Source organism: Euprymna scolopes, chromosome 45 (genome assembly GCF_053919585.1).
Source record: "Euprymna scolopes isolate OS-2025 chromosome 45, ASM5391958v1, whole genome shotgun sequence".
NCBI lineage: Eukaryota > Metazoa > Mollusca > Cephalopoda > Sepiida > Sepiolidae > Euprymna > Euprymna scolopes.
This window is the reverse complement of record NC_136526.1, coordinates 7,439,117-7,458,463: the sequence shown is the minus strand read 5'-3', so window position 1 is coordinate 7,458,463 and position 19,347 is coordinate 7,439,117. Positions and strand designations below refer to the sequence as shown.

The following is a 19,347-nucleotide window of genomic DNA, read 5'->3' as shown; positions in this document are numbered from 1 at the left end:
CTTTCATACTGCGGCTTATTTTTTTTTTTTTTTGCGCTCACACAAGTACTCGTTGCTTTTTTGATTGAAACTTTTTTCTTCTTCTGAGGGTTAATTGCTCAATATCCTTAGTATACCACCTATCTCCAACGCCGGATATCAATACTAGTCTAAAAGAAAGGCTAAAATTCATTCCCTTAAACAAAGTTCTTACTTAGCCTAAAAAATGGATAATTTCAAGTAGTAATATCACATCATTTTTTTCTTTAGATTGAATAAACTCAAATCAAGTATTATTGAAAAGAGCATAAAAAACAAAGAAATAATATCTTTAGTTTTTTAAAACTGGCCCATTAGAACTGGAGTTATGACCATTTAAAGTATCAAAAAAATGTGTGGTTCACTTGACATTTTGCCTCAAGTCAGTCCTATTCAAATGCATATAAGCTTGTGACTGAAAATGGTAGGAAATTTGCACAATTTACAGACTAACCCATCTTTAAAAAGCTGTATCTTCAGATCTTTTTAAAATATTATGATGAAATTTTTAACATACTTACGGACTAATTAGCATATTGCAGTTTAATTTTAACTGCTTTAAGTAGAAACATCATAAAAAACAGCTAAGAAAAATGGTAAAATAAGGCTTTATCATCATAGGAAGTATTATTCTGATGGACATTATCATTTGCCATTATGACATCATGAAAAATCCAAGATGGTGACCATGACACGATTCAAAGAAATTATTAACAAAATAGCTTGAGATTGTCGGACTGACTTCCTCATCTTGGTTGTTATAGTCACAACGTTTCGGACGTTTTGCTCCTCCTAACAAACGGTTCTCCAGTTCGATACAAAACACCTGATGAAGGCCGGAGGGCAAAACGGCCGAAACGTTGTGACTATAACAACCAAGATGAGGAAGCCAGTCCGACAATCTTAATCAATGAAAACACCTCATCTAAACAATACAGACAATTACTAAAATATGGCTTGTAGCATATCAATTAAAAGAACATTTTGTACAGATCAGAATTGTTTTCAAGTACATTAAACTAATTAGCATAATTAAGTTTCATTTTAACGGCTTTAAGTAGAAGCATCATAAAAAAAACAGCTAAAAGAAATGGGAGGTAAGACTTTATCATCATGCGAAATATTATTCTGATGAACATTATCATTTGTCACCATTACACTGTGAAAAATCCAAGATGGCAACCATGACACGATTCAAAGAAATTATTAACAAAATCTGGCTTGCAGCATATCAAATGAAAGGAAATTTTGTACAGATTACAATTATAATATTTTCAAGTATATTAAATTAATGAGGATAATTAAATGTCATTTTTAACGGCTTCAAATTACTGTGACAATTATTGAGTGAGTTTCTACCACTATTTTGTATAATTTTTTTTAAAGGAAATTTTGTACAGATCAGAATTATGTTTTCAAGTACATTAAACTAATTAGCATAATTAAGTTGCATTTTAATGGCTTCAAGTAGAAGCATTATAAAAAAAAAAAACAGTTTAAAAAATGGGAGGTAAGACTTTATCATCATGCGAAATATTATTCAGATGGACATTATCATTTGTGATCATTACATCGTGAAAAATCCAAGATGGCAACCAGGAAATCCAAGATGGCCACCACGATGTGATTTAAAGAAATTATTAACAAAATCTGGCTTGCAGCATATCAAATGAAAGGAAATTTTGTACAGATTACAATTATAATATTTCCAAGTATATTAAATTAATGAGGATAATTAAATGTCATTTTTAACGGCTTCAAGTTACTGTGACAATTATCGGATGAGTCTATCACTATTTTGTATAATTTTTTATTTTTAAGTCATTGTCAAGAGTTCAAGAGACATCACGGACATTTTTTTCTTGTTCTCATGTAACGCGACACTACATGTTCTTGAACAGAAACATTTACGGCACCAAAAATTTATCGAGGTAGGTAAAAGACTAACTTGCCTTGGTAACATTTATTTGTTATATATTTGTTTTTTTGGGCCATTTTTCATACATTTGTGGATTGTAAAACAAACCCAATAAAAGTTATTCTTTTATTTAACTGGATAAGTAGTTTGTGTGTTTTAACTCATTTAAAAGCATAGTCATTGTTGGTTATTCAAAGAATTTATTTTTTTTAAATATTCTTTTCCTTTCCATAATTAGAACTTATGATTTCCAAATAATAACAAAACTAAAATAAATACTTTATGTTCGTAAGTTAGTTGACGAGCACTTGTTTACAGATTTTTTTGTGCGCGTCACGACACCCACAATTCTCATGCTTATATGCGGTTGTCACGACTTCTATCGATTCGTGCATAAGTTTTTATCCAATTCTTTTCAAATTTTAGGACAAAAGAAATAAATATTTTCACTATTAAATAGCGTTTGAACAGTTTCTATCTTTACTTATCTTTGTATTACAAAGTGTCAACTTTGAGATATTCTAACTTTTTACTGGAAAAACGTACGTGTGTTCAAATTCTGTAGCAAAGACAATTCTTTTCCCTGATTAGCAAAAACAACTAGAAACTTTGTCAACAGGTACAACTTCTGCTTCTAGTATTTATGTGAACACACCCCGACTGCTTATTTGCAAAAAGTGACCTACCGCCAGTGGGTCTGGCATGTTTCGTCATTAATAGTCGGATTTAAATAGCGATTTCTTTGACTATACAAATCACAACAAAAATATTAAAATACCATTTTTAAGTAAATTTTATTGTGAATCCGGTTATATAACTTTTATTTTGATGGGTGTAGGAGAAATGTACTTATTACTGGTTTAAAAACTATGAGTGTCAAATCAAGTAGCAGTGTGCGCCTTGTCCAGCGCTGAACATTATGGTGTCTAGTATTGCTATTTCAAGGAAATATTCACGTAGATTTCTTCATCGTCATACATGATGGTATGAACAAAACAGTCGCTGAATCATTAGAAAATGACCTCCAGACTATAGTGGAATGGTGTCGCAAATGGATGGTAACATTTAATGTTAGTAAGACTAAGCTGCTCTCCTTTAACAATTACAAAACGCCTCTCCAACTACTGATATCTATGACAAATAACACCCTACTGGAGAATTCTTCCTTCAAACTCCTCGGCCTAACATTCACGGGAAATATGAACTGGAACAAATACATTGAGAACATTGCAAAGGTGGGCTCCCTCTATCGTGCTAGAAAACTGCTCACACCTGAGAGTATCCTGTACCTCTACAAGGCCACCATTCGCCCATGCATGGAGTATTGTTGCCACATCTGGACTGATGTATCTACCACTAGCCTCTCCCTCTTGGATAGGGTCCAGAAAAGGGTCTGCAATCTAATAGATCCCACTTTGTCAACTAGGCTCAAACCCCTGTCCCATCGCCGCAATGTTGCATCAAATATTTTAATGGAATGTTCTCTGATGAACTTATTACACTTGTGCCCCCTTAACGTACAAATCCCCTGACAAACCTGCTTAGCAACAAAATCACACCCCTTCACTGTTGAGGTCCGTAAATGTCAGAAAGTTTTCTACTCAAGTAGCTTCTTCCCTAGAACTGCTAAACTTTGGAATTCTCTTCCTGCTGCCTGCTTCTCAAACTGTACTGATATGCAGAAGTTCAAACGTAAACCAACATCCTAATCTTTTATAGGCATGGTCCCAATTAGTAGCCTTTTACGTCCAAGTGGCAATGTACGTTGTTTTGGGGTGAAAGTAAGTAAAAAAAAAAAACAAACAAACAAACAAAAAAACAAAACATGAAGAGTGTTCATCCTCCTAGATAAACTGTCTGATCTGGTAGCGCCAGTATCAGGTGAAACTTGTCCCTATTTACAATGCCTCCCCACGGGGCAGAGTTAGACACCAGGGTCGTTTTTTAACGTGGAGAAAAGGAACAAAAATAAAAATTGTCTCAGTCGTGAAGGATTTCTCCTCCACTGACAGAGAACAAGAAATTGAAGTGCAGCATCTGAAGAACAGATACTACACTTTAATCTTGTTTATATATTTTATTGCTTTTAAAAATTTTGAAAATACAATTAAGTAAAAAAAAAAAAAAAAAGATTTTCAAACAACAAAATTAGGCACAAGGCCCTACAAGAAATTGGGGAGGGGAAGGGTTCAGGGTCTTTGTGACTAAAGTGATTAAAAGTAATAAATGTAGACTTTGGAGTCTTACTCTTGACTGGCAACATTTACCAAAATACCTCATTCACTCTATGGATCTTAATCTAACTAATAAATCCCCAGCGTTTAAGAATCAAAACCATATTTACAATTTATAAACAGTTGTCTGTGTGTTTGTGTATGCATCTTTTTTTTTTTTTTTTTTTTTTTAAATTTTGTGTGTGCATGTGTGAAAAAATAAAGTTCAATTTCATTAGAAAAATAAAAAGTTTTTGAATTAGGACAAAGATTGCTCGTGGAGAGGGGAAAACTAATTAAAAGTGTTCATATCAAAAACAAAAAATAAATCCTACTGGGTTGTTAGTGAGACCCCCCTGTACTACACTTTGATCTTGTCCCGAAGGCCAAGTACAAAACTTGTTTTCCATTTTAAAATGTAAAGAAATCCATTTCTTTACATTTTAACAGTTATTTGCTCTTCTTGCTGAACCCATAGAAATTCCAGGGAATGAGAAATATATTTAATCATTCACACACGATAATGTTTGAATACATGGTTGAGTGTTAGTTTTACTCATTTAGAACTGCTTTAAAGTTTCACCGCTCATTCATTTTGCGATCAAATTTCAAAGAATTTTTACAGTTCATAGGTCACCTTCTCAGCTATATTTTGAAAAAGCAAAATTTTCAATTTTCGTTCAGTAAAACAAAAGTTATAATAAAATTACTGTGTTCGAAAATTCTCAGAATCTGTAAGGAATGGAGAAACGTTTTTATTTTTTATTGGCTGTTACCATAGCAACCAAATCTGTTACGCTACTTCAAATCGTCTGGGAACGGCAGAGATAACGTAACAAGACATAAAAAAAAAAAAAAAAAAAAAAAAAAAAAAAAACCTGTCACTAATAATTCACTGCAGGCATATTTGTAATGCTGTCATTCGACCTTTATCTGGCAAATTTAATTTTTTTTAATTTTCACACTTTTGCCTCGATTACTACATTTTCACATTGACTACCATACAATCATTAACTCTTATCCTCGAGTGGCTTTCAGGCTTTGATAAGTGGTGATTCCTTCGTAAAAAAAAAACCACTGGCATTCTAAGTGGTTTCATAGTCTTCGGTGTTCTGATGTGCCTACTTCCGTCGATGCGAGGTATAGTCCTATGCGGTTCTAGAAAGTCCACTTTTCCAGGCTTTGAGAAAGGGTCTATTGCTAATCATCTGTGGTGCCCTTACTGGAGAATGCCAACAGAGCTGCCCAGGCAATTTTTTTTTTTTTCAGACAGAACTCTGGCTTCAAATCTCACTTTTCCGACCTTAAAACTGAAAGAATTGTTGATCGCCCATTATTCTTCACACTATCAGCAATTTTCCAGAAATCACAAAATCCTAATTTTTGCAACTCAATGCATTTTCTGGTGATTTCGGTATACCTTCTCTTAACTGCGGCTATTTAACTCTTACAATTATTTCGGCTCCTATATATGACCTTAAACTATATCCGATGGTGAGGCCCCAGCTTGCGGGCTTTGGGGAGTGTGGAGCCACCCTTTAATTACCATTGCTCCCAGGTCCACTCTGACCCGGAGTGGTAGTACCTGTTAGGGTCTCAACTATGGGTTAAATAGAAACCGACTGGAAAACATACATATTCTATTAAAAAAAATTTTCTTCAAAATTATTGGATTCGGCATTAAATAACCTGAAAAGGGTTGATATGCCATAAAACAAAAACAACCAACCAACAATTATTTCTAGCATCTATAAATCTGCCTATTTGTACTTATGACGGCTATATCTGCGGAATGCATGCTGCATTTGAGCAATGGCAGCTGCACAAGTAGAAGTGAACGGTTAGGGAGAATTATGCTTCCTATAAAACTTCCGTATACTTTAATCACTGCTTTGAATTATTCAGTAGCCCTTATCACCAAGTGGCTTCCGGGCCTTGATAAGTGGTGACCTCCATGTAAAAAAAAAAGAAAAAAAGCTTCATTTACACACCGTTCAGAGAAAAAATACGACTCCATAGTTAGCCTTTTTGAAGTACCTTATTTTGAGCGATGGGCTTATAACGAGTTTGACATAATCCAATGGGCAGAAACAGGTCTACAGGGTGGAACGATAAAGTTGTCGCCCTAAAGAAAACACTACACCTTCATTTTAAAAAAATCAATCCAGTTAACTTGATTATGTAATGGAGTTGACATCTATTCAATGTAGCCGCCTTCAGCCTCAATCAATCAATTCAGGTAACTTGATTATGTAGTAGAGCTGACATCTATTCAATGTAGCCGCCTTCAGCCTCAATCAATCAATCAATTCAAGTAACTTGATTATGTAGTAGAGCTGACATCTATTCAATGTAGCCGCCTTCAGCCTCAATCAATCAATTCAGGTAACTTGATTATGTAGTAGAGCTGACATCTATTCAATGTAGCCGCCTTCAACCTCAATCAACACCTCGATATGAGTCTGGAACTGGGAGCATGCCTTTCCACAAGCTTTGGTGGGAGCTCGGCGGATGGCGGTGATCAGGCTGGCTTTGGTGTTGTGGGAAGTCATGTTGGTGATGTTCTCGATGTATGACCAAACGAAGTAGTCTAGCAGGTTCAGGTCAGGAGAGGAACGGATGGCCAGCGAGAGAAGAGTACAAAGTCGTAGCACTCCTCCTGAAGCCAAGCCTAGGTCTCTTCGGTCTTGTGGGCCAGTGCCGAGTCCTGCTACCACACACAGAGTCTGCCAGCGGGCACCTGATTACACCAAGGGATCACCACACTCTTCAGCACATCCAAGTATACTTTGGTGTTGACTTTCAAGCCGACTTCGAAGACGTGAGGCGGCATGATGTGGCCTTCACTTGAAACCACATCAAAGACCATTACTGTGGTCAGAAACTTTGTTTTCATCACTCTGGGCATGTCCATGTTATTCGTCGCAATCCAGCAATGCATTTTGATGGTGTTAGCAATGGTCCTGTTGTCATAAATTGGATTGGAAGAGAGCAGGAGTTGTACAGTGGTGCATCTCTGATCTCGCTTGTTGAACATTGTGTCACTTTTTCAGACATGATAGAAGACTCCTATTATTCTTGGGGTTTGTACACAACTGGCCAACTAATAGATTATCTGAAAAAAAACAAAAAAACTTTTGATCAAACAGAAATGGAGTCATGTCTTTTCTAGGGTGACAACTTTATCGTTCCACTCTGTATGTTGTTGACCCTGATGATCGGGGGGGGGGGGACGTGGCAATCTGCGTAAGGGAATGAGAGAGAAAAACTTACTACCAGTTGTGTAACTCGAGAAACCAAACTAATTACGTTGGTGGACATAAAAATCATCAAATACATGTATTTGGGTGCTGGTAGCCAGAGGAAGTGCTGTATCTGCGCTGTCAGAGACATGGTTAATTAAGATATGCTCCTGGGTTGAGGGGGGAATGGTAGAAAAAACATGCAGTTGCAAATATATAGTTGGTGATTTCTCCCTCCCATGGCAGGAAGTTTAGACACCATGCTTTGTAGACGATAATCTAGAACTTACCTGAGATTCAATATTCCATATGTGTACGTTTCCGTTGTACAAGCTAGCTAACATCCATGGCTCAGATGGGTGAAGATCCACACTTTTTACTCGGTCAGAGCGAGCCGAGAGCTTTCTTTTAATATCCAATCGAAGAGGCTGAAGAAAAAAAAAAATATTACAATTAAAGAAGGAAATATTGTTTGCCATCATTAAAGCATTTTTCACTCAGTGAACAGGGAGTTGGAGTTAATGCAGCCCCCCCCCAAAAAAAACAAACTTTTTTTCACAAATTTTAATGTTAATTTTAAATATCTTTACAGAAATGAAAATATTGGTTTTCTCTTAATAGTCGCATAATGACAATATTTTGTATTTTTTATGTTAACTTTGTTACATTAAAAAAAAATTTGTTGTGGCTTTCTTTTTTTAATGTTTTAAATAGAAAGTATCGTTAGTTTGAGCATCCTAAATTATGAGATGAAAAAAATGAATGAATCTCTTAGTAAAAGAGAGTTGTCTCCCTCATTACAATGACAAATTGTAAAAAAGCGCCATTATTTTTTTTTTGTTTAATTTTTAACATGTTGACAAAAAATAATTTGTAAATTTTCTAGAAAAAAAAAAAAAAATTTCTGTACTTTCACCTAACAATTTATGGTTTTCATAAAAAGCATTCACCTTTTCTTATGAAAAAAAAAAAAAACTTCGGTAAATATTACCTTATGCTAGAGCAGAGCACTAACCACTCTGGGTTTTTTTTTTTGTTTATTTTTTAGAGGTATTTGAGGTCGCTAACAATGAATCTGATAATCAAACCCGTTGCAAATTTACCATTTGCAGGGTATTAACTAATGTTGGGACGATTAATCGGAATCGGAAAATTTGGGGGGTATCGGAATCGGAAAAATTGGTGCCTATTTTCCGATGCCAAAACAATTCTTTTATCTTTTTTGTTTCCTTTGATTTTGTTTAAAGCAAAATCTTCCATTGTTGGTAATAATGATAAAATAATAAATATTTATTGATTTTAAATTACCAGTAAAGCTAAAATAGATAGATCACTCTCCGCAAGTGTATTTTGACGTTTAGGAAAATATCGGCATATTTAATGTGTTTTTACGAAAATCGGGAGAAATAACAATCTTTAGTTAAATAATTAGACTTATAAAGAATTAGAATCGGTAATTGTATCGAAATCAGGATTTTAGCACGGAATCCATAATTGTATTGAAATTGGGAAAAATATTGGAATCGTTCCATCACTTTGGAACCATTTTATGCCATCTCACCGCCTTCATTAGCGCTATGGCCGAGCGCACGTTAGTTTTTCTTACATGATGCATTCGCACGTAGTTAAGTCAATGTTGCATCTCTGTGCCTGTTTTACAAATATTTAACTGGAATGTGCTCTGATGAACTCATTGCACGTGTGCCCTCTCGATGTACATATCCAACAAAATTACACCCCTTCACTGTTGAGGTCCCTAAATGCCAGAAAGAGGTTTGTTTTATTATACACAGATTCAGAAAAGCTGTAAAAAAAAAAAAAAATATAAATATATATATATATATAACAAATAAATGTTATCAAAGGCAAGATAAGTTACTTTTCTACCTAACTGGATAATTTTTTTAGTGTTTTTATTTAATGTAACATGTTTATTGGGCTTGAAAAACAGTGTTTACCGGTGTATTTGAAAAATGAAAATGGCAGCATGCTTGATGTTGAACACGGTAAGTTTGCGAAAATGAGTTGAAACTAAAAAATTATAGAAAATACTGTTAGAAACTCAATATATGTTAACATGACATATTCGGTTTCTAACAGCATTTTGTATAATTTGCTTGAACTCATTTTCCCAAACTTAACGTGTTCAACAGCAAGCATGCCGCCATTTTTCTTTTAAAAATATATCGATAAACACTGTACGATTTTCAAATTGATTACAGGTTTTAAAGTGAGTAAAACCGCTAAAAACTTTTCCAGATAGGTAGAAGAGTAACTTATGTTGCCTTTGATAACATTTATTTTTCATATATTTGTTTTTTGACAACTTTTTCGAATTTATGTGTATAGTAACACAAATCCCCAGAAAGTTTTCACATCGTGGAGGACTTTTTAGCGGACATTTGAAATAAAGTTTTCAAAAAAAAAAAAAAAAAATTAATAATATATATATATATACGTAGTTCATTTTTTGTGTTGTTACATAGTTTGGTAATCTCCAAAAATACCGTTAGGGCTTACAACATGGCCGCCAGAAGAGTCACGTGATCCGGTTGATCCAAAACATGAATCGTGCAAATGGAAAACGCAGCCTTGAAGGCAAACTTTGACAAACAATCACAATTTGTTTGTATTTAATTTTTTGTTAATATAATGTTGTTATAAAAATAGGCAAACTTTGAGAAACAATCTTAGGTTGTTTTTAGTTAAAACAGTGTTTATAAAAAGTATTTTATTCAGAACAAACAAGTGGTCTGGTCGACGGAACGCAATTGAACCATGACAATTCCTGGAATTGAACCACGACGATTCCTGAAATTGGAACTGCTACCTACCTCAGAGAATTACAAAAATATCAATGGCCCTTAACGTATCACCCTTGTTCCTCGTTCCTCGTGTTCATGACAATAACGCTATACTTGGCGAAACTATGACATTGTCTCGGCTAATGTTAGCAATGCCAGATGACGTGCACATATTGACATGGCTTGCACAGAGACGTCTGATAGCCAATTCATGCAATTGTCAAATTTGTGGGTCACCATGTGTGTTGGCTCGATATTCCGAATCCAAGGATGGTTGGAGATGGCGTTGCCGAAACGATGGATATCGTAATACAATTAGAACGAACTCTTTTTTTCAAAGAAGCAACCTCAATCTAAGAACCATTGTAATAATTATGTATATGTGGAGCATGGATTTTCCACAAAAAACTATGGCAACAGAAAGTGAGGTGAGTGCCAACACAGTGAGCGACTGGTGCAACTTTTTGAGGGAAGTGTGCACTCAGTACATTGAACAAAACCCAATTCAATTGGGGGGTGTAGATGAGACCTGGACCCCAAAAGAGGTTGAAATTGATGAAAACCATTTTTACCCTCGGAAATATCACAGAGGAACTGTCCGACGTAGCCATTGGGTGTTCGGCGCCATCGAACGAGGCTCTAAGAATTGCCTTTTGATCGAGGTTCCAGACAGAAAACGTGAAACTCTGGTCCCTATAATTCGCCAATGGATCTTACCCGGGACTTGTATAATAAGCGATGGGTGGAGCGCTTATGCAACCGTAGCAGACATTGACTTTGGTATTTACAGCCACGATGTTGTTGTCCACGAAAGAATTTTGTGGAGCCTAACGACGCGACTATAAATACTCAACTTATTGAAAATACGTGGATGCGAGCGAAGAAAAAACTTTGTCGTCAATTCGGTACATCAAGGGCTCTCTTCACTTCATATTTAAATGAATTTATGTGGCGTGAAAGAGTCGGCCCAAATAATATTGTGAGCTAATTTGTTGCATCGCCTCCATCTATTCTGTCTAAATTTATAAAATGAAAATTAAAAATATAAACTGTTTTTTTTTACATCATATTTTTATAACATTACATCTTAAAAAAAATGAACACCTTGTTTTAAATACCATTTTTATGAAAAACTCTGAATAAAATATTTTTTATAAACACTGTTTTAAAAAACAAACAAACTGATTGTTTCTCAACAAAAAATTAAATGACCGTTCTAAATAAATTATTATTATGATATTGAAAAACTGTTTTTGTACTTAATTATTATGTTTGTTTGTCAAAGTTTGCTTTAAATTTGCGTTTTCCGGTTTCGTAACACGGCGATTCATGTTTTGGATCAACCGGATCACGTGACTCTTCTGGCGGCCATGTTGTAAGCCCTAACGGTATTTTTGGAGATTGCCCATAGTTTTTAACGCTTTTTAATTGATCTAAAAAAAAAAAAAAGAAAGTTTTCATGAGTGGTTTACAAGAACATTTTTTATGTTTTCCGTCCTTTTTTATTAGGGAGGTATTCAATTATGAAAGGTTCTTATGGTGTTTCCATTTTCGGCGAATAAACTGTAATGGTGCCTTTTTTTTCTTTCGATTATTGATACTTATCGGAGGCATTCCGATACAAAACCTATCCAAGAACATTGCCACACGAAGTACATTTGTGTGAAATTAAAAAAAAAAAAAAAAAAAAAATCGGCCCAGTCGTTTTGGGGGTACATAGGGAACTCTGGCGGAACTGAATGAGAACCACTCCCCCCCCACACACACAATTTTTACCGGTATTCTGCAGTTAGTATTTTTTACGACCTAACCCAGCGTAGTAAAAACATCCCCAACCTCCCCAGATGTAGAACGGCTTTCGGAATACCCCCCCCCCCCCCAAAAAAAAAACTATACTACATACTATAAAGATTATAGGGTGGGGGTTATCGTTCAGGTCTGCCGGAACTCTTTCACATACACAAAGTAGAGATAAACGGTGATACCGTGAAACCGCAGTAAAGCTAAATGCATTTTATTATATATATATATATAGGTTGTTTGGTATTTTTTTTTACGACCTGCCCCAGCGTAGTAATAAACACCCTCGACCTCCCCATGTTAAGAACGCCTTTCGGAATAAACAACCCAACCTCGAAAGTCGTCCTTAACATGAGGAAGTTGGGGGTGTTTATACTACGCTGGGGCAGGTCGTAAAAAAATACCGATTGTTTGGATTACATCAACAAGTCAAGTTGTATGTCTTTGCGACTTCCTCACACCCCAAGAACGCCTCTTAACAATTCGATATATGCACGCACACGATAAATTCGAATTTATTACATAGTTACATATTATAATATAATATCTAGATGTATATCTGATTCAATAGTGCTCAATGCTAATGTTGTTATTTGTCGAGCAAAAGTATTTATATGCTATCTGACTTAAGTTGACATAGGTGTCGACCCAATAGTTGTTTTATAGCTAAAAGTATATATATATATATATATATATATATATATATACATCGGATATTAATTATTTTTGTCTTCATATACGCTAACAGTTAAAAAGTTTTAAATAATTCTTGTTTTTGTAAATAGCATAAAGACACTTACCATAATTCTAACGAAGAATAGAACGCCTAAATAAAAACTGATTCAACGAGAAGGGAATATGTCACTCAGTCATACGTGGCTTGTTTAGTTTCGATTGCGCATGCGTCATTACACAAGACTTCCGGTAAACACATAGACGAATACGCATGCGTCTTGTGTACTATGAGATTTCCGGTAAACAAATAAACGCACAGAATTATCTGCCCTTGGAATATTTTTATTTTTTTTATTTTAGTCTTACACAATATTACAATATATCTATCGGTGACCTCGATACTACTTCCCTGATCTAAAATGTGTTTAATTAACCAATATGTTACGTAATGGTACTTGTACAATTTAATCAAGACATTAAAAAATGAAAATATCGAAGAAAGGGTATATTGTACGTATCTGTTTTGGACTGAAGATCTCCGAAAAAATTTAATTCAATTTGATCGAGTAGTTTTTTTTTTTTTTTTTTTTTTTTTAGCAGCGGAAAAACACGTTTTTATGAGAGCGCGTTGAAGTTAGCCATTATGGAAATTTTTAACACGCCACGGGGAGATAACTCCATGTAAAGCGCCGACACTCCCTCCCCATCTTTAATACTAGCTTTTCTTCTAAAAAAATCGAACCTTTTGCTCGGTATCATAACAAATTGTTTTTTCGCTGTAAAATAAAAAATACTTGATGAAATTAAGTGATTTTTTTTTTTTTCGGAGAAGTTCGTTCCATAACGTATACGTGCAATATAACCTTTTTTTTGGGGGGGGGGTTATATTACTGTACACATAGATTCGAAAAAGTTGACAAAAAACAAAAATGTTATCAAAGGTGAGATAAGTTACTTTTCTTCCAAACTGGATATATTTTTCGTGTTTTTATTTAATGTAACATGTTTATTCAGCTCGAAAAACATACAGTGTTTACCGATGTATTGGAAAATTCAAAATGGCGCCCGACTTTCTCTTTAACACAGTAAGTTTGGGAAAAGGTGTTATAAATAATAAACTAGACAAAATACTATTAAAAACCCACCGAATATATGTCAACCTATGTCACGGTAACATATATTGAGCGAGTTTCTAACAGTATTTTGTCTAGTTTTATCTTTATAGCACCTTTTCCCAAACTTACCGTGTTAAAGAGAGAGTCGGGTGCCATTTTGAATTTTCCAATACGTCGGTAAACACAGTATGTTTTTCGAGCTAAATAAACATGTTACATTAAATAAAAACACTGAAAACATATCCAGTTAGCTAGAAAAGTAACTTATCTTGCCTTTGATAACATTTATTTGTTATATATTTGTTTTTTGACAACTTTTTCGAATCTATGTGTACAGTAATACAAACCCTTTTTTTTTTTTTTTTAGATATTTTCATTTTTTAATGTCTTGATTAAACTGTACAAGTACCTTATTAATAATAAAAAGATGGATACTTCTACAGTTTATCGCCGAAAATAGAGACGCCATTTTTTCGCGCACCTGTCCTTGAAATCTGAAAGAGAAATCAGTATTTTAAACTATGACCGAAACATGAAATAGATAACAAAAATTTAAACTAGATAATGATTTTTCGGTTTCATTTAAATTAATTTGTTGTTGACTCTTCAAATTTGCTGTATGTTTCATTAAAATTATTTATTTATTTAAGAACAACAAAAACAAACTATTTTATAAAAATCCAACGTTGCTTTCATTACAAAATTGTTTTATTAAAATTATATTTCCTTACGCAAACTTTTCAATAAATGTTTTTATAATTATATATTGATAAATTTTTATTACAATAAATGTTTTGGTTTTCAAATGACGCTCGCTCGTCCAGTTTAGACAATTATGAATATGCATTTTCTGTCCTTAATAAAAATGTCTTTTTCATTTTCTGTTTTTAATAGTAACAAAAAAAAAAATATATAAAAAAAAAAAAAAAAATAATAATAATAATAATAATAATAATAATAAGTGTGTGTGTATGTGCGCACGCGCACGCGCGCTTTTTTGTTTGTTTGTTTCATGAAAAACTTTCCGGTTTTCATTAATTAAGTTGAAACATTTTCAATTAAACAATGGCGGATATATGTTCTCTTCCACTTTCTTTATTTACTTTTTTCATAGTTCTTTCCGGAAGTTTAATTTTTTTGTTATTTATTCCATGCTTCGGCCATAGTTTAAAATACTGATTTCTCCCTCAGATTTTAACGACATGCGCGAAAAAAATGGCGTCTCCATTTTCGGTGATACACTGTAGAAGTACGAAAAAGGTGTTGCCAAATATACTTTTGACATAGTAGACGAAAAAGTGGCAAATAATTGTTAGCACATACAGAATATGGACCGTGCTGAAATAATCACGTTTATGTACGTGCAATTTAATAGAGCTCATGGTTAGGTGTATCAGAATTTTTGTAGGAATTTTTGACACCCCTAACACGAAACTGCGAATAAAATATTAAAAAAAACTCGTAATTTCTCTTTTAAAAGTGGGTTGTTTATTTTCTTTATGGATTATACTTCCAAAATAAACTATTAAAGTTGTTTTAAAAGTAATAGACATCTTTTTTTTTATTTTTTAAAAAACAGTAAATAATTTTACGAACTCAATATTTTTCAATTTTTAAACTTTAAAAATGTATCAAATTTTTCTATTGATTCTATTTTTACGATATTTTCAGGGTCAATGTGAAATTTTATGCTCTTTCCAATAAACCGAATATAATATTTTAGACAAACGTTTTTTTTTAATTCACGCCCCCCCCCCCATTTTCAAGTGTCTATTAAAAAGTAAATAATTAATTTACTCACCAAAGTTTTATATATCACAAATTGAAGAGAAAAGGTCAATAAATAATATATTCAAATTTAAAACAAAAAAGTAGTATTTTTAGAAATTTACCTGTAAAGTTCGAAGTTTAAAACCTTTTTTTTTTAAACCACGTTGTTTGTTTTTTCTTTTTTTCTTTTTTTAATGAAACCTTGGTCCTTGCTCCTTTAATTGAAAAAAAAAAATTAAGGCTTGAATTACATTTTTCGAGTAGTTATAAGCTTGGAAAGACAGGGGGTCGAATAACTCACGCCTCCCATTTTGAAATGTCTATTAAAAAGTAAATAATTAATTTACTCACCAAAGTGTTATATATCACAAATTGAAGAGAAAAGGCCAATAAATAATATATTCAAATTTAAAACAAAAAAAGTAGTGTATTTTAGAAATTTATCTGTAAAGTCCGAAGTTTAAAACCTTTTTTTAAAAAAAAACACGTTGTTTTTTTTTTGTGTTTTTTTTAATGAAACCTTGGTCTTTGCTCCTATAATTGAAAAAAAAAAATTAAGACTTGAATTACATTTTTCGAGGAGTTATAAGCTTGGAAAGACGGGGTGGAATTATTCACTATTTTTCATGAAATTTCTGACACTTAGCCCACGGTTATGAAAGCCAGCTGTTAGTCTCTTTGCACGCTTTTTTTATGTGATGCGCAAAATGTTACAAGGATGGTTATTTATTTCGATACATACATTTAAAGAGGTCTTAGCATCTGTATTAGTGATGGGATGATTCCAATATTTTTCCCCGATTCCGATACAATTACCAATTTATTTTTTTATATAGGCATCGCCACTTATCACTTGTGGAGAAATGCGTGACTTACCTGGATAGACCACGTGCGGGTCGGTCACCAAAAATAAATAAAAAGAAAGAAAAGAAATGGTCAAGACTCTTATTTATAGAGTAGTGATCACGTGAGTTAGAAGAATATGCAAATAGAGGTGAACGATTTTGCGATATAAAAAGCCTGTGTTGTTAAGAGGAGGGGCAGACTGTTGGCAGAAGTCAGTGCTGTCAGACGTGCTTTAGAGTTTTGTTATTATATGCTGTGTTCGATTGTTGGGAGAGAGAAAAGAGAAGAGGAGGAACCAAGAAGACATTCTGCAGATACTTGACTTTGTGTTGGTTTTAAGCTATTTCGGCGCTTGGTGTGCGGTTACTAACAATGGACAGATTCGACATTCGCTTAATACCCGAGTTCGACGGATCTACCACTGGACCGGCTGTCGTTGAATGGATTGAAAAGGCAGAGAAAATCTGTAAACTGTGCAAAATTAAAGAACCAGCCACAGTTATCCCTTTGAGGCTAACCGGAGGGGCCTATGCAGTCTACCAACAACTCGGGGATGAACCAGACTGGGATGAAATCAAGCAGAGCCTGTATACAGCGTTTGGTACAGATCCATTTGTTGCGTGGCAACAGTTCACGAGCCGGACACTTCAACCCAAGGAAACAGTCGACGTGTACCTAGCCGACCTGCGAAAATTATCTGTACCGTTTGGTGGGGTCAACGATAAAGTAATAAGCATGCCACCCCAGTGTGCTATAAATGTGGGGAGGCCAATCATTTTGCTAAAGAGTGCCGGAGTGATAGGAGAGGTGTATATCCACAATCAAAGAGACCAGTGCAATGCTATCGCTGCAATAAGTTTGGGCACATATCTCGCAACTGTTCGGGAAACGAAGTTGGGGGCAAGGTACTATCGCTACCCTTGCCCCCTGCCAACCAATAAACACAGGATTGCCTGTCATTAGCGTTAAACTTGATGATGTGCAGTGTTCAGCACTTATAGACACGGGGTGTTCCCGGTCTATAGTTAGTGCCCATTGCTGTCCGGTGTGGCGGAGGAACCCAGTTGGCGTTATGACCATCAATGGCTTATCACGGGTATGTTGTGGTGAAGGGACAGTCACAATCTGCACTGAGAAGGGTGACACAGCTAAAGTTGACGTTCTGGTGATGCAGGAGAAACCCCTTGGCTACGACATGTTGCTTGGAATTGATGCAATACAAGCACTAGGAGGCGTTACAATCACAGCAGCTAGAGGTATCAGGCTTGGAGAAGGGAAAGACGTCTGTGCAGCCATGTCGATTGAAGAAAAGGACTTCTGTGCTACATTTGATGACAACGAAAGGGTGTGGACTGCAAAGTGGAAATGGGCCATGGGCCAGGAACCAGATCGGCTGTGCAACACGATTCCAGAGTATGCAGTTTCTACCAAGAATAGGGCCGCATATGAAGAAGAACTTCAGATGTGGATTGACAACGGTTGGTTAATACCATACCCACAGGAACGTCTGGGACCACCCAAGGGATTAATTCCGCTCATGGCTGTTGAACAACCTACCAAAGAAAAAATTCGTCCCGTAATGGATTACCGAGAGTTGAATCGGCATGTTGATGCGTTTACCGGAAACGCAGATGTGTGCGCTGCTAAACTGAGAGAGTGGCGTCAAAAAGGGAGCAATGTAGCACTTCTGGATCTAAAGAGGGCCTACCTGCAGATACGTGTCCATGAGTCATTATGGCCGTTTCAGACAGTACTACTCAAGGGAAAACTATATTGTTTGACACGTTTGGGTTTTGGCCTAAACGTAGCACCCTTGATTATGACAACCATTATTAAAACTGTTTTGATGCAGGATGAGACCACAGCAAAAGCTGCTTCAGCCTACATAGATGACATCTATGTTAATGAGGACATAATGTCTGCGGATGCAGTTCGAATAAAACTGAAAGCGTTTGGGTTAATAAGCAAAGACCCTAAGCGCCTAAAGGATGGAGTGCCCGTGCTAGGCCTCGAGGTCTGGGAGGAGGGCAATACGTTGCGATGGAAACGAGGGAGCCCACTTCCAAAGTTACCCAATGTATTAACAAGACGTACTGTGTTTTCTATCTGTGGTAAATTGGTAGGACATCTACCTGTCTGTGGATGGCTCCGATCGGCAACAGGAGTGGTGAAAAGACGAGTGACTACAGTAACAAAAGGATGGGACGATGTTGCGGATGATGATTCTCTCCAACAAATGATGGCTGAAATGTTGTCCAGAGTGCATAGGAATGACCCTGCCCGGGGTGAGTGGCAAGTGTCTGGAAACGAACTAAATGCATGGGTTGACGCAAGTTCGTTGGCTACAGGTGTCGTGTTGGAGCAACTAGGTGTTGTTGTGGAAGATGCATGCTGGCTTCGTCCGAAAAATGATGCCCAACATATAAATTTGGCAGAACTTGATGCCACGTTAAAAGGTCTTAATCTCGCATTGCAATGGCAGACTAATGTTGTGCATCTCCACACTGACTCATTGTGTGTTTACCATTGGTTAACCGACACCTTGACTGGAAAGGCTCGAGTTAAGACTAGAGCTGCAAGTGAAATGCTAGTACGAAGGAGACTAGCAATAATTAAGCGTCTAGTTGACGAATACAGCTTGCAGGTAGACATTACGTTAGTCTCGTCGATGCAGAATTTGGCTGATAGCTTGACTCGAGTACCAAAGAGGTGGATCGATGCAATGAGGCAGGGATCCGATCTTAAACAACAAACATGCGCGACTGTAACGGATCAATTAACACCTGACCAGATCCGTATGATACACCAGCAGATTGGACATCCTGGAATTCAGAGGACTGCATATTTTGTCCGAAGAGTATGCCATGCAACTACAAAAGCATCAGTGAAAGCAGCCATACGTTCGTGTGAAGAGTGTCAGAGAATTGATCCGGCACCATCCCAATG

The 19,347-nt window shown here is 35.5% G+C and overlaps 1 protein-coding gene across 4 annotated transcripts in view; it reads right to left on the bottom strand.

Moving 5' to 3' along the window:
* The window catches only part of LOC145269029 (coatomer subunit beta'-like), a 122,456-nt gene extending 109,511 nt beyond the window's left edge, over nucleotides 1–12,945 (bottom strand). For 2 of the 4 annotated variants that reach the window (XM_080124616.1, XM_080124618.1), the window contains exons 1-2: nucleotides 12,796–12,945; nucleotides 7,682–7,819 (exon numbers count right to left, since the gene is read on the bottom strand). In XM_080124616.1, coding sequence (XP_079980742.1) covers nucleotides 7,682–7,819; nucleotides 12,796–12,798 — 141 coding nt within the window. In that variant the 5' untranslated portion in view covers nucleotides 12,799–12,945. The remainder of the gene's footprint in view (nucleotides 1–7,681; nucleotides 7,820–12,795) is intronic. The other 2 variants (XM_080124617.1, XM_080124619.1) reach the window with 1 other exon arrangement.
* Nucleotides 12,946–19,347: the final 6,402 nt, after the last annotated feature.